The 16,436-nt window shown below is 33.3% G+C and overlaps 1 protein-coding gene across 3 annotated transcripts in view; it reads left to right on the plus strand.

Annotated features, from left to right (window-relative positions):
• Window positions 1-16,436, plus strand: part of TSC22D2 (TSC22 domain family member 2) — a 51,077-nt gene that overhangs the window by 23,050 nt on the left and 11,591 nt on the right. The window contains exon 2 of one of the 3 annotated variants that reach the window (XM_068546096.1): window positions 3,603-3,741. The exons of the other annotated variants lie outside the window; for them this stretch is intronic. Coding sequence (XP_068402197.1) covers window positions 3,603-3,645 — 43 coding nt within the window. The 3' untranslated portion in view covers window positions 3,646-3,741. Of the gene's footprint in view, window positions 1-3,602; window positions 3,742-16,436 lie in introns of those variants that run through there. 3 annotated transcript variants of the gene reach the window in all.

Raw genomic sequence — 16,436 nt, forward strand, 5'->3', positions numbered from 1 at the left:
TTGTCAAAGTTTGAAGATCCTTGGTTATAAATACTAAAAAATTTGGAAGGTGCTCATTGTATTTTTTTTGGTTTTTAATTGTGATATTTGGCCCAGAAATAGTGGTGCTGTAACCTGTGTCCTGGAAGCCAAAAACATCTTTCTATTAATACATGTCTACTAGTGGTAATATCAAGATAAAGAAGGTATTCTCTTTCTAGACCTACACACTGTTAGAAGGAGAACAGGAAGGGAAAAAGAGTTATTGTGTCTGACTAATCCCACTCATATTCACAGTGACTATTAACCATTAATCTTCAGAAAATTTCTGTCTTTATTTACAGCAGCTGTTTCTTAGATATTGCTAACTTAGTCCAGAAAATGTTGCTAAATGTATGTCTGGGATGGTCATAACATAGTTTGTTTCAAGAAATTAGATGTTAACTCTTAGGTGTAACACGTGATGATATTTTAAATTTTACGAACAGTTACATTTCTTTTATGTTAACTGTTATTAACAAGAGCTCAAAGTCAAATATATAGCTCTGTGTTAACAAAGCCTGCAGGACCTTATTGCATATATTTGAGTAACACACAACTTGCTTCCGCTTACTTTGTTTTTCCATTTTTATCTTCTCCCACCCCCAATTTCAATTTCCTTTTTTTTTTGGTATCCTCTCTATAAGCTGTTTCTACTCCTTTTGAAAGAAAGAAGAGTATGAATCATTTGTGAATAAACATGATCTGTTAAAAATATCTATCACTATCTTGTTAGAGCTCTTTTTCAAAGCTGCATTAATGAAATTCTTGCATATCTTCCACCAGTAGGTGCATTTGATACAATACATAAAATGCTAAACATCTTTTTTTTAAGTTTTTAACATAACTGATCATTGTCTTAAATTATATCTTGGCTCAACCACAGGTACAAGTTTCCTATAATTGTGTATGTCTTTTTATATGTGAGTTTCTTGGAACACTGTTTGTCAGTGTTCTTATTCTGTTAGGTACGTTTGGGCTATTTTTTTTCTATAAGTTTATCTTTGATATTTCTAGCCTCATTTCTCCAATACATATGGAAAGACTATATGTAATTATCAGGGGCATGCAGGGTTGCCCCATTTTCCCCTTTTCACCATTAAAAAATAAGCATTTCTGACCTTTACAGAAGCAAACATTGATCTATATAATGTCTAAGAATTCTCAAAACAGTGTAGTAAACTTTTTAGAGAAATGTGTTTTACACATTTGGTACAAAAGTGTAAACTTTGTACCAAAAGAAGCTAAGCACATTCATTCAAATAGCAAGTTCCTTTAGGAACTCTTAGGTATAGGTTTGTCTGATTTCACATATCAGTTTTCAAATAATGACTTGGAAATTGCAAGTCATCTACCTCTTTGCCCCTGTGCTCACTCTTTTGTTCTATTAATATAAGTTTGCCATAAAATAAGCTAAATAATGGTAAACTTAAGCCTAGTTCTTGCTGGACTATACTATAAGAACTTTCAATAGCACATTCTCAGTTAAATGGGATTTTTTTTCCTCAGCAATTAAAGAAGAATGAAATGATATCTATAGGAAATGTTCAAGATTTGTTTTTGATAGCAATCTTGCCAGAGATTCAAGATTATGATTTATATAGTAGAACAGCTTTCTAAATAAATATTCATTTTTAGGAGAATTCTAATTTTAAGTTAAATTTTAAAGGATATCTAATTAATCTTAACTCTGTTACTCATCCACATGCACTTCAGTTACTCAGTTTTATTTCAGATTTTTAATAAGGATTTCCTACATGTTGGAATTTAGTGATTCAAACTCTTCAGTTGTGAGCCTTTTACTCGGTAACAGCTAATTTTGAAAATGCATGCTCGGGAAAAATTTGGTACAGAAGTTTTACATACTTTCAGTGTATACAGCTCTTACGTCCTAAATTTCCTATACATTTGTATGGTGCACACACCCTTAAAATTATCTTTTTTATAAGCTTCACAGTAAAATAACTAAGTCTGCTTTATATGGCTGGTTTAATTCTGTCTTCCAAAGATTTCTTTTTCCAGGCATTTATCATAACAGTGCTTGTTGTTGGCAGGTCCTTTAACAAAGGACCGAGTAGTCTGCCTTTTAAATGACCAGTTCATCAAAGCCTTACAGACAAGCAAATTACCAGCATTACTGATAGATATATCTCAGGAAGCATTTACTTTGCTAAATAAGTATTGTATCTTCTCATGAGACTTGTCCCTCAAAAGAGTAAATCATTAAAGTAACTTCTTTTGTTTTTTAAATTATGGTAGTATTTTGGTTGATAGGAGACGAGTTGCATAAAAACTTTCTAAAAACATTTTGGTAATAATGTTGATGAAACGACCACAACCTTAAACTATTATTTATCCTAATAAATATGGATTTTTACCTTCACCAGGTGATTACTGTCTTTTCAAAGCACAGCCTTATAATGTAGTTGTGTGGTTTTATTGAAGTCAAATGTGTTGTGAGATTACGTTTGGAAAGATTATATTTGTAAATTGGAAAAATTCTAATAGATCTTCAGATTGTATAGAAGACTTTTAAATGACCGTGTGTATTTAATAGAAAATTTCCATTAAAAGTTAAAATCTATAACAACGTAACTCCATCCCCCTGTATTTGGGTCAAATATCTCTGGAGAGATGGCTGCAGAGTTTCCTTTACAATGCTGCCTTTGAGTTTTCTATAGCTTTGCACATGTTAATCTTCTTGAATAAGGGCCTCCTCCTTTCCCCCTCCCCCTTACCCCATTATGCCATTTTATTTAGGGGGTTAATGTAGGTAAAAATATGCCCATAAATATGTGGGTTGCCTTTTCTGTGGATTACTGGCAACGAAAAATATAAATCAGCATTCTTATCAAACAGAAAATGTTATTAATATTACCTTCCAGCGATTAAAATAGGTGCCCAATTGAAAGCTTTTTTAAAAAATTTAATAAATGTAAGATTATATTCTTAAGGAAGTAAGTTTTACCATTATTAAATCCTCCCACCCCCAATTTTCTTCCATGCCCATATGCAGATGAGCAGTAGGATTACTCCTGAATAGGATACATTGTTATATCTATTATATAAAACACATAATAAAATTTCATTCTTTCCATCATGTTCTGTAATTTTAAAATCGGGGATGATAGAGATAGACTAGGATTTAGGTATAAAAATTGAATGCTGTCTTGAGCATTTAAATGAATGATATAGATTATTACTGATCCAGCCACCTGTGCTGTATAAGTCTAGAAATTCATATATGGATGTGGACCAAACAGTAGAACTCAAGTGCCATTCTGCAGGACTACAAAGCTGTCTATACCAAGTTATGGTGTTAAATCATAATTTCTGGATCATGATCTTAAACCTTTGATTGGTTCCATTTCTACTTGACTCTCTACTAACAAGTATTCTGATGGCCTGAAAGTCCATGTTATTTAAAGTTTGAAGTATCCATATCAAATATGAAATTATTTTACATTAAAAAAAATAAGTACAAAATATCAGTTGTGTAATCATGGTAAAGCATACAACTTTGCTATAAAAGATTTCTAAAGGCTATTTGATTAAAACACTTATTTACTTAAACTCTTTGCTAGAATTTTTTTTAGAATTCAGCATCGGAGGAGGAATGTGACATAATAATGATCGAAAGCCGAAAGTTTAAAAGTTGTGATGCCCTCACATGGTTGGAGGGTTATTCTAGCTTCTAAGGACTGAATGTTGTCCACAAGAGTGTCTCATCAGGTCATAAATTGGTAAGACTTAATGGATTAGATTTTATGTATTATACCTGATGTTATTGTATTGAGATGAATATTTATGAACAAACTGAGCACATTGTATAACTTAAGAGTATAGTATTAAATATATAAGTTAAAACTTGGAATTTTAAATACTTGGAGTATGTAATTCTTTCAGAGTCTCATGAGGCTCAAGACCCTGTCTTTGCAGTGGTGTTTAATAATCAGTTTAAAAAATAAAGTGACATCCTATATTATAGTAAGATTATTTAAATATTGCTATTGCATCTGCTGTAGATGCTTACAATATAGTTAGGGGCCCCATATACCTTCTAGTTACTATCCCAATAGATATTTGAGAAATAATATATTAATCTTTTATTTTTATAAAAAAATTTTCATCCATTTTCTCCATGAAATATAATTTAAATAGTTTTATTACTTGTGGGATTTTATTTTTCTCAATAAAAGGCATTTTTCCTGCTGTCTCTAAAAATAAAAGCCAAAGAAATGTTCTCAATTCCTAGTTGAGAACACCTAAGATGACAATATCAAATGAAAATGATATATTTGAAGTCAATATACATTTTTTGTGTGCCCTGAAAAAACATTTCCTTTCAGAACTGTATTCTGCTTAGAAAGCAAAAATTTTCAAATTTGTTTTGTATACTTTCTTATTTTGCTTTGTTTTACACAGCTGTATTTTGTAGGGGGACTCTCAGAATAATGCAGTTTAGATTAGGATATCATAATCTTCAATCTGATGATCATCATATTTTGTGTATGAAGAAAAAGAATCTGGGTTAAGTTATACTTCCAAGGTTATACAGAAAATATTAGAATTAATATTTTCATTAAAATATGGTGCACATATCCTACAAGTCTATCAAAGTTATTTGAAAGTATAATCTAAATAGGCTACAATATCTATTTCTGACCTTATTCTTAACCAGAGATATGTTATTCTCTTATACACACACACATACCTGTTCTGTCTTTTAAATAATATTCTAAATTGTTTCAGATAATAGTATTCCATGACTTCGTGTTGATCATATTCTGTATATAAACTTAAGGTTCTTAAACCAGTAATAACAATCAATGGTAGTCTGGAAGGAAATACAACAAAACTGTTGTCCCATATTCTATATATATTTTTCATTTTTATTTTTTTATTTTCTACAATATGTCTGTATAACTTTGGTAGTTAGGAAAGTATGTTCTAATTTCTTTAGTAGGATATCCTTATTTAGTAGTCAGTGGGTGGCCTTCAGGGGATCCTGAAGCCTGTGGAATTTTGGATAGAACTTTATGTATGTTTTCAGTGAAAAGTTCAGAGCATTTGCCAGGTTTTCAAAAACAGTTGAGTAACATTGCTAGTGAATGTTTGTGTCTAAGGGACAAGCCTTGTTAGACACCCAAGTATGTGACTTATGAAGAAAGTTTTTAATGAATACACTGATCTGTTAACTCCTACTGAAATTTTTCCAAGGCTAGTTTATTGTAAGTGACCATTAGACTGATAGAACAAATCAGAGCCTAATTGCTTTTAGTTTAGAAATTGCATTCTGTCTGTCTCTGTGCTCAAGTGTTGATTGGATTTCTCCACAGAGTAGTTGTTTTTTTTGCTACTTAGTGGTTACTGTGTGTCAGTGACTGCTAAGTAAAAATACTTAGCATGATACCATAGTAAGTATTTTTGACATGTTATCTCATTTAATGTTCACAGCAGTAGTATAGATACTATCAATAGCCTCAGTTTATAGAGAAGAAAATTGAAAGCCTAGAGAGATTAAGTAACTTTCTCGGGTAACATAGCCATTAAGTGGTAGAACTAGGATTCAGATCTAGCTTTCTAAGTGGAGCCTGGGCTCTCAATTGGTATGCAGGTATAGAGAGTAACCCTGGAAAACTTGAAGGATAAGATAAGGGAAAATTTCATGTTGTATGAAGATGTGAATACATAAATTTGATTTCCTTTGAACTTAAGTATTAATAGCAATGGGTCATCCTCATTATAAAACCATCTTTTAAATCACTTGCCAAAAAATAAATTTGGTAAGTTGCTTACTATCTAAAATCATTTATTGTGTTATAAAATAACCTCCATTCAAATTTAATGCTTAAAAAAAAATTTAATGCTTATAATTATAAACAAGTATATATGTATTAGAAAAGTTTTAGTACTTACTAGAATAGTATTGTACTAAGTGTAACCATTAAGGAATTCACCCTTTAATATTTAGGATTTATAAATAGCAAACACTGGAAGCATTTTAAAAAGCTACTTCAAGCCGCGAATGTTTCTTGGGATAGGGACATGAATCACATGTAAAACCCCCTACTAAGCCACATCACATTTGCCCTTAGTTGTGAATAATTCTATAAAGAAACCTCTTTTATGCCTACTTTTAAAACATTTTTGCGGCAAAATTTATTTGGGGGGGGGAAAATGGATTTTTTTATTGAGCACCTACTTTGTGCAAATCCTTTTCATTGGTTAAATTTTATCCTCAGATGAGCTCCAAACCTTATAACCTTTTCCCTATTTTTAAGTGTTTATAATAAAGTTCCTGAGTCTAAATATGGCTTAAAGGTAAATCTACAATAATAGTACTGCTTAAAACAAAGACAAGTAAAACTATAAGAATTTTTTTTCTTCAGTTAAATTGAAATAGACTGCAGGTCAAGTATAAACTTGATTGAAAATATACAAACAACATAATAGGTCATCAGAATATGAGAATCCTATATTAAAAGTCCCCTTTCAGATAATATATTTGCACCCCAGCTTTTTTAGTAGTAATATATGTACCCTTTCAAAATTAAGCTATGGAAGTTTGGGAAATAGAATAAGAACAATTACACCTAATCCATGTTTTAACACAATTGCTGTCTCAGTGTTTACATATTCCCTTCCAGACTTTGAGCACATATGCATGGATATTAATAGTTGCAATCATGGTTAAGTAGCTTTTAAATAGTTTTTAGTGTTCCAAATATTTGTCCATTTGTACAAAGCTTATACTGATATATATAAGCTTTGAATTTTGGACTGATACTTCGACATCTGTGAAACCGTCCTTTCCAGTTTTTCTTCCTACCTCTCTGGTTGTTTCTTCTCAGTCCCCTTGGCAGACTTTTCCTTTCTTTTTGTCCTTTTAAGTATTATTGGTATACTCAGGATGGTGTCCAGACCCATTCTTCATCATGCTAAGAGCATATAGATGGCTTTGGATGTCCTCTATATGCTGTAGGAAGCCATGTATATGCACTTGGCACTCAAACTCATTACCTGTGCATCTGTCCTTACGTTCAAATTTCCCTGATTTTTCACAGCCAACTTTCATAGCTATCTGATCTTTCATAACCAGTTAATGACAAAGTGCTGCCATGTCTACCTCCTGAGTATTTCTTCAGCATATTCATCTCTCTCATCATCTATTCAGGGCACAGTCCTTTCTTAATTGGAATTGCAACAAACTTCTAACTGGTGTTCATTATTTGAGTTTTCTAACGTGGCTAACTGTACCTGCTGTTCTTTTTACTTGGAACATTTGTGTGTGTGTATCCTTTTCTTCTCCACCCAACTGTGGCACTTCCTCTACTAAACATTTTTCCTTGACCCTAGATCTTGATTATATGCTCCCAAAACACCCTCTATAATCTTGCCCTGTCTGAGCATTTATCACACCTCTAACTTGTCTGTCTCTTTCATTAAACTGTAAACTCTGGGATTATGTTTATTTGATAGTGTATTTCCTTAAAAAGCAAGAGTCAGCTGTAAAAAGTAAATCACCTAACTCCTAAGGCAATATTCTTTGAGTATTTTATGACACTTAGATTTAGGCTGCTATACCTTACTAATACAGATGACATAGTTAATGTATTAAGTGCTTACCATGTGCCAGACATTCATGTGTTATCTCACTGAATCCTAGCATCTGGTCCTATTATTATCCTTTGGAGAGGCTAAATAACTTGTGTGAGGTCATATCGTAAAAATGATGGAGTTGGGATTCAAACCTGGGTATGACTCCAGAGCCAAAGCCCTTTTATTTGATACCACCTCCGAGTTTATCTTCTGAGTCTAGAATTATAAATCTGAGTTGGAGGGGAATTTAATGGTCATTTATTCCAACCACTTGTCTCATACTTGAATCATGTCTGCAACACACCTTCCAAGTTGTCATCTAGCCTTTGAACACCTCCAGTGATGTTTATCTTAGCATCTTGGTCTTCTTTGTTTTTCCATTTCATGTTTAAACCTTTTATAAACCCTTCCTGTACAGCAGAGAATCTAAAATGTAAAGCAGAAAAATATCTTGCCATCACTTAAAGATTTAGGAAAGAGATTAGGTTCATGTAAAAATGTAAGCTGCAGTACAGTCTATGGAAACATTGAACCGAGCATATTCTCTAGTTAGTTCTGTTAGTTTTCATATCTGCTATAATCAAGAATATGGGTTCTAGTTCATGGCCTTAAGTCATCGGTTTTAGTTCTAAAGCTCTTTTTCAAAATGGATAAGGAGACATTGCTTAACATCTTAGAGATCGCAAGGATGTTTCCCCTCTTCGAAATTATTGATTCTAGTGATGATGTAGGAGTTTCATGGGACTCCTTTATATGTGCTTTGATCCACCAGTGTAAAAAGAGTGAAGTACATCTGAATTTCTTCAGAATCCTGGATCTAGTTCACTTAGAAGTTTTACTTGTTCATGACACATGCTTAAAGACATGACAGTTTGAGTTGTCTTCTTTCTGTGACTTGACCAAACCAGCAAGTCTTTGGCCTCCTCTTTCCACTTTCAGGATAGCTGTTGGTTTCTTTTACTTTTTCCCTTTAGATTCAGTTCTGTCTGTCTATAGAGAATGATATTGGGGAATACCCCATAGATGGATATTTATGAAGTGTGATTATACAATTAAGCCTTCACTAGATTTACAAAAAGATTTTCCCCTGAATCCATGATTCTAATGTAAAAAGATGTTTGTCAAGATTTTTATCCAAAAGATCATTGAGGTTTTAAAGTCCGCTTTATGTTCCACAAAGTCTACTATGACTTTGTCATGACCATGTTCCATACATGGAACGAAGTTTCAGTGGCATAATTTTGTCAGAAGTAACCTGAAAATCCATAGAGCTCTGACTTTTCTTTTCCTCAAACTTAGTTTCTCTACTTAATTCAGTTGCCTATATTATATAAAAAAATGTTATACTTTCTTCCTTCTCAGTGAGAAACAATCAATCAGATGCTTTCATCACAAAAAGGTTTATCGGCTTTTTATTTAAGCTGAGTTTGTCAGGGAGAGGAAAAAAACAAATTCTCAGGAAGTCTTCCCATTTTCACTGTGTTCCAGTGATACCCTTAATTAGTTTCTAATAGTTTAAGTAGCTGGTTAATTTCTGAACTCTTTTTCCTGGCACAGTAAGCTCAACTTGACATAAGTTCATGTTGAATTTACAAAATATAATTAGATAATATATTAAATACTGTATGTTTTATTCCATCTTTTTCTTCAATTAAATGTTCAGTATCAATTATATGCAGAGTGTTGCAATAAGTAGACCCTTGAGATGGACACAACTCCTGCCTTTAAGGTTTAATTCAAGGGAGAAGAACATTCAGTGAAAACAACAAAAACAATTATTTATGGAAGAGTCAGAGGGATGGGGCCTGTTGGCAAGAAAGGAAGAGAGCAAAGATTATGTTGGTAAAGCATCCCATTTCATTTCATTCTTATCTCTAGAATCTAAATTGATTTAACAAATTTCAAGTCATGATGTAAGTCTAGAAATCATAAAATTTTTATGTAAATTGATGCCTACAAACTATTGTAAAGTTCTGCCATTAACCATGTCTATCTTACAGAATTGTTATTGCCTAGAATAATTCAAGGATGTGGATTTAGATTGAAATGAGAAAAAGTAGGGAATTCCTTGGTGGTCCAGTAGTTAGGACTTGGTGCTTTCACTGCCAGGGGCCTGGGTTCAATCCCTGGTTAGGGAACTAAGATCCCTCAAGCCGAGCGGCCAAAAAACAAAATAAAGAAAGAAAGAAGTGAGAAAAAGTAGTTAGCTGTTAAAAACTTTTTGCCACTGAAAATGTATGTATCTGAGTACAGTTCTCCTTGAGTAAAAAAACCTTATAACCCTTTAGATTTTATAATACTGCTACTTTATACTTTTCTTTATTGTCCTATACCAGAATTCCTTTTTGAGTTAGGTAATTCTAAAGCAGTGATTCTCAACTAGAGTAAATGTGGTTTAGAAGCAAAACAACACTTTATCCCACTCCTTTGAGTTGTTTTTAGTAATATTTATTGTTGTAATGTCATGTAACACTAAAGAAAGGCATGAGATAGTTTTAGCTAAACAGTTTTTTGGAAGTTTTTATGTTGAATTAAACCAATTCAGTTATATCTCAGTGGCCTTTGGAAAAATTTCCCCCAGTAGGTTAAGATTATTTATATTCTGAACAATGAAATTTTGAGATTCTATCGAGGATCAATAAGAACTTTACTAATGTTCAATCCACAGAATGCTGTGCTTAGTAAATAGATGCAAGTTTAAATCTCAAGTCAAACAATTTTTATTAGCATATATTTTGTGACTGCATTGAATCTTTAAAATTTGATTGAGTACAAAGAAATCAAGTAAATTTAAAGCATAACTAGGATTATTTCTTTATTTGGGTGAGACATAAATACAAAGGTTGTTTCTTAATACTAATCATAATTTTTATTTGTACGTCACTGCTTCATTTGTAATCCAAGATACACTGGGATAGTAGTATATATTGTGTCAAAATCCAAATTGATCCAAACAATAGAAGGAGCAAAAATTTTTTAAGTGTCTACTATTGTAAAAAGTCTCATATAATCCTCACAGTAATCCTTTAAAGTAGTACAACCATGACCCCATTTTACAGATGAGGAAACTGGTTTCAGTATGTTAACTTGGTAGGATCACTTCATTAGTAGGTAGTGGAGTTGGGATTTTAAAACCAGCTTGTCTAATTCTAAAGCCTGTATTCTTTTTTTTTTTTTTTTTTTTTATTTTTATGTGGGATCTTCCCGGACCAGGGCTCGAACCCGTGTCCCCTGCATTAGCAGGTGGATTCTTAACCACTGCGCCACCAGGGAAGCCCTAAAGCCTGTATTCTTAAACCACTTTATTACTCTTTTAGAATTCAGCCTTTTGTTTTGGCAGCTGCTGAGAGGTAAGCTGTCTCACCCCCACAGTGAAGTAGAGAGCAAAAGAGAGTTAGGCCAAGTGGTAGTAAAGTGATAACCTAGACAGTTTTAACTCTTTAGGGCATTTCTTCACAATACTTTTCTTGTATTTGTTGAAGATCAGCAATTTAATTCTTTGCTCAAACCCAAACCAACCTAAATTTTTAAAACATCGCAAATGCAAAACATTCATTGATTTATTAAAAGTAAAATAGACCAGATTTTTTCCCTGATAGAGTATTCTCTTCATTTTATTGAAGGGTAATGACCATGCTTTGGTGCTGTCCCTTAATGAAGCAACTATCTCTTTAAAAAAACCTCATGATACTTTTATTCTTCTGGGTTTATCCCTACTTTGAAACAGTTTCTTGATAACCTCCATTTTCATTTATTACTATCCTTGGACTTTGGGGACAGATTAGGAAGGGACATAAGGTGGCAAAGAAAGATTAATTATTAACCTAGGAACAAAAGCTGGGTTTTAGTCAGATAACTCTAGTGGCTAATTTTGCTTTGTCAAGTATATTGTCCATAGAATTATGTTTTTTCTGTAAAGCTATTTTAAATAATATCTCTGCATCTTCAAGAAATGGACATAAATGAAGAGATTAGCTATAACATGAGCAAAAATTATCTGTGTGCTCTTCACTGGTATTTGGCATTTAATATTCAAGGGGATAGTCTCATTTTGACTCATTTGGTTAGGCCTCATCACGGAAATGGGATTGAGAGGATTTGTTCAAGAATGTTTGCTGAGTTGAAAAAAAATAGTATGTGGAATGCTTGAGAAAGAAGAGGCAAATGTGAGGCCATTCAGCAAAGGAAATAATTAGCTTTCCCAAGAAAGGGTAGTTTCTTCCCATCCCATCTTCTACAACTCTTTACCTGCTAGTCTTCTCCAGTGTTTTGGCCCTTATTTGTCTTTACTCTTTAACCAAACTCATCTCTCACAATTTGAGCTATCTACCACATTCTGATAACTCTCAAATCTAGACTCGTCACCAGCGATTAGAGTTCTAGATGCCTATTTCTAGCAACCATTCCTTATTTCTCAACCTTCTTTCTTTATTTCTCCACCATGATCTATAGCCCAGATGTCTCAAAATTCAAAAGTCCCAAATGTAACTTCAAATTTCTCATTTTCATCTCAGGTTTCTCTGCCACTCACTCCCCATCCCTCAAGAAATCTAACCATCTTCCTGTGACACATTAACCATTTCCCCACTCCTTAGTTGCTCCATGCTAAAAACTGCAGTCATCCTTGGCATTTTCTTTGTTATAGATGAGTCTCTTTCATTTATCATCCCTCTGATTTCTCACAGACTCTCTGTGCTTCAGTTATAAAAACTTTCATTTTCCCTTGCTTAATCCCTGTGACCAAGCATTTGGCAGTGTCCTGCTATCCCTTATTCCCCTTTGCTTGCTTAGGTAACTTTTTTAAGACCTGTCTTGAGTGTTACTATCCTTCCTTCTCACTAACCCTGCCCCCCCCACACACACACACATACACAAAACACCACATTTGAGTGGTTACACTAAGTTTCATAAAAAGTCTCTAAAACTAATGATGAAAGAAAAAAAGCCCAATGAGAATAACTTACTTCTGGACACAGCAAATCTGAGGTGAGGCCAAGTTGCAATGTGTATTTGCTAATTCCACATCTAGTGATCTTCCCACTGGTGGACACTATCTAACTTCATGTTCTTCCACCCAGTATTTGTTGAGTATTGGGCGTGTGCAGAGGCGACAGATTGGAACTTTTTTTTTTTTTAGCAAAAGTGTCACCTAGAAAGGTAAATGTTACTGAGATTTGGCTATTAGGAAATAAAAGGCAAAAGTTTTTTCAGGATTTATGACCTGTTACTTCCAAAGGAATTTGGATTACCTAGATATATGGATTAGATGTTAATATTAGGCAGCAAGAACATATGGCAATTGTAGTTTCAGACTGAAAATGAAGAATGAGATTAAGGAATGTTTCCCCAATTATTTATTGAGTTTAGTTAAAATAATAGCATTACCCATGTTTATTAAATACCAAGGAGTGCTTGGAAAAAGTCAGTTTTGCCATTAAGTGTAGGAAGTGGCTTTGATCTAATACAGCTACCTCATGTTATAGCTAAAAAAAAAAGGGGAGGGGGGCCCAGAGTAGCAAGTATATATTTAGGACTCAAATTCCAAGTATACAGTTTTTGAGTCCAAGTATCTGTGGCATTCTTTATTAAATGGCTGCCAGCCTCATGGTAGATTTTTGTACAGCCAGTAGAGCTTTGTCTGGTAGGAGACAGATGCAACTGTTAAAACATAGCCTATGTGGTTAGTGCCATAAGTGTAGTGTGGAGCATGACTTACTATACTACTTCTGGAAGGGTTATAGAAGCCTTTACAGAAGAGAAAATATTTGAGCTGAAATCTATAAAAGAATGGTAGAGTTTCCACAGAAGTACTTAGAGAGTGAGAAACAGTATGAACAAAGAGAGTAAAAGTAAACCATGGAGGGTCGTAAAGGAGTTTAGGCTACCCAGTTCAAAAGTTGAGCAGGCATTTGGAACTGGGAGGAAGTGGGGTGGGATAATGTAAAGGTTAGCATTAGAAATTTATAGTAAACTAGTTGCTGATTTTTCCCCCCTTTGGCCCATTTGTATGTCATTGCTGAAGAATTCTGCGTTACTTTAGAAATGTTAGATGAATTTAGCTACATAGGTTGTTTTTATAATAGGCCCACTGCCAAGTGAAAATTTATTCAATGCTTGTTGGTCTCTGAAATGAAATGCAAATCTTAAGAGCTTTACGTTTTTGTTTTTATTTCCCTTGACATTCTTTTTTTTTTTCCCTTTGAATTTTAGTTTACTTATTTTTTTATGCAGCAGGTTCTTATTAGTTATCCATTTTATACACAGCAGTGTATACATGTCAATCCCAATCTCCCAATTCATCCCACCACCACCACCACCCCCCGCCACTTTCCCCCCTTGGTGTCCCTTGACATTCTATTTTATTATGTTCTTTCTCCAGTTTTGTTCATTTTTATATACTTACACCATGAACATTTCCTTAGGTGGTGAAAGGGCTGTGATTTCCTCATAGTCAAAGGGAAGGAATACTATATTGTTAACCTTTTAAAGGAGAAGTGATCTTAACTACAAAATGGCTGTTAAACATAGTCCTTTCCCTGGAAGGCTTTTTCTTAATCTTTATCCTTTTCCTAACACAGCTGGAGAAATTTGAACTCATGTGTTTTTAATGTCTTCATTCATATTAAGAATTTTCATTGAATTTTTCTCTTCTATTAAACTTTTGTAGTTCGTAGGACAGATAGTCCTTAAAATAGTATTGAAAACCATAGATCTATTACTAAAGTATACAGTACTTTAATTGCTAAATTCTGATGTTTTATTTATTTATTTTTAATTTTATTTTTTGGCTGTGCCGTGTGGCATGTGAGTTCTTAATTCCCTGACCAGGAATCGAACCCTCGCCCCCTGCATTGGAAGGGTGGAGTCTTAACCACTGTACCATCAGGGAGGTCCCATAAATTCTGATGTTTTTAGAAGTTGGTTAACCATCAGCTTCTATCCCAGCAGACTAAAGGAGTGGTTTTAGAATATCTAGAATGAATATATGAAACTATCAATACATCCACTATATTACTTTTCAATATAACTATGTTATTTAGGTTTTTGTCAGTTATTCTGAACTAGACATCAGTTGGCAAAATTCCTTTCTAATCCCTCTCCATTTTTTTACTCTCAGGTACCACTGTACATCTCAATCTAGATAATTGTCAATCATAATACTGTTTTCCCAGTCTCCAGGAAGTAAATTAAAGTAGCCAAGACTATAGTGTCAAATTTTTAATTTGGACTTAAGCCCCTTGGTTATGTATCCTTCACTCCCCCATAATTATGCTATCATCAAATTACCTGTTGCTGCTGTGTAAACAGTAAAATGAAATCTCTTTCAAGAGAGTCTGCTCTAAATGTAAGCACTCCAGCATTGGGGAAAATGCCACCCCCTCCTCCTACCCCTTTCTCACACCCTTTTGTTTTTCAATCTGACTCAGAGGAAGGAAATAACTTTTTCGTTGTGTCAAAGCTTGCCTAATGTTAGTCTAATAAGAAATAACTAACTAGTGTATAAGCTCATTTATCTTAAGTAGATATGATTCCATGTTCTTATTACATTTAAGTATTTAACTTGAGGTAATAGAATATTAAACAAACTTCCTGAGTTTATTGGACTGTTTGGCCTGTAATGGTAAAATTGCTGTGCTATTTTACTTTTGTATAAGTCTCCAGTTTTTCCAGACTAAATTTTTACATCTTCCATCTTGACTGTTTTAACAGAAAAAAAAAATGTTTAGTTTGGCTAGTTTTTAAGTTGTTTCCTTAGAGTAGCTCTTCAAGAAAAAAAAAAAAAAACATAATTATATCAGAATTTTACTACCAAATACTAAAATAATTCTGCCAAAATATCATAACTTTGAAGTGTAAAGAGATCTGGAAGAAGAAGGTAAACTTAGTATTAATCTTATCTGTACCTTCTTTGGAATTCATTTTTAATGCAACATTGTGTAAGGTTATGTAGCCTATTGTATCTTTAGATATTTATTGGAGAGACTCTTACTATTTACTTACTAGCGTCACTTTGAACAGAAATAACTATACTGGGAGTTATAAACATTATTTACACCATATTTTTAAGTGATTTTAATTCACCCTAAGCTAAGGAAATAAATTTTACAAATCAGAAATGTTATTTATATTGATTGTTATTTTGTATGTTAAACACAGTACCTAATCTTTCAGAAGGAAATAGTTCCAAATACAAGTGGAGTTGTTGATCCTCTTCCCTTTCTTCCTTTCTTGTTTCCTGTCTGCCATTTGTTCATGTCTTGAGTTCACACTGTACAGGGAAATAACTCCTTCATGAGTCATTTTCATTTTGGAATGTGTTTTTCAGTATTCTTCAAAGTGTAGAGAAAGTAGTCTTCTATCCCTGTTCCCCTTCTGCCTGCCTTCCAGATAAGCACTTAACTAAACAGATAAGCACTTTCTTAGTGTATGTGTCCTTCTAGTCTCTTTATTGTATATACAAGCAAATACAATGTATATTATCTCCCTCTTCACACAAATGATAATATACACACATCTGTACCTTTACCTTTAAGGATCTTCAAGATACATTGTTTCCATCTCAGTACACAGAAAAGCATCCTTGTAGGTATTTTTTAATAAATGGCTAGTATTAAATTGAATGGATGACTATACTGTGATTTATTTAACCCCTTCCCTATTGCTAATCAAAAGCCTGCTGTTATCAAGTGTTGTAATGAGTAGTTTTGTAAATACGTTATTTCCTATGTATGCAAAAATATCTATAGGATAAATTCCCACTTTTCGGATTGCTGGCTCAAAGAGTGAATGGTGTGTTGTGTGTAAAATTTATTAGA

This window comes from Eschrichtius robustus, chromosome 6, assembly GCF_028021215.1.
Source record: "Eschrichtius robustus isolate mEscRob2 chromosome 6, mEscRob2.pri, whole genome shotgun sequence".
NCBI classification, from domain to species: domain Eukaryota; kingdom Metazoa; phylum Chordata; class Mammalia; order Artiodactyla; family Eschrichtiidae; genus Eschrichtius; species Eschrichtius robustus.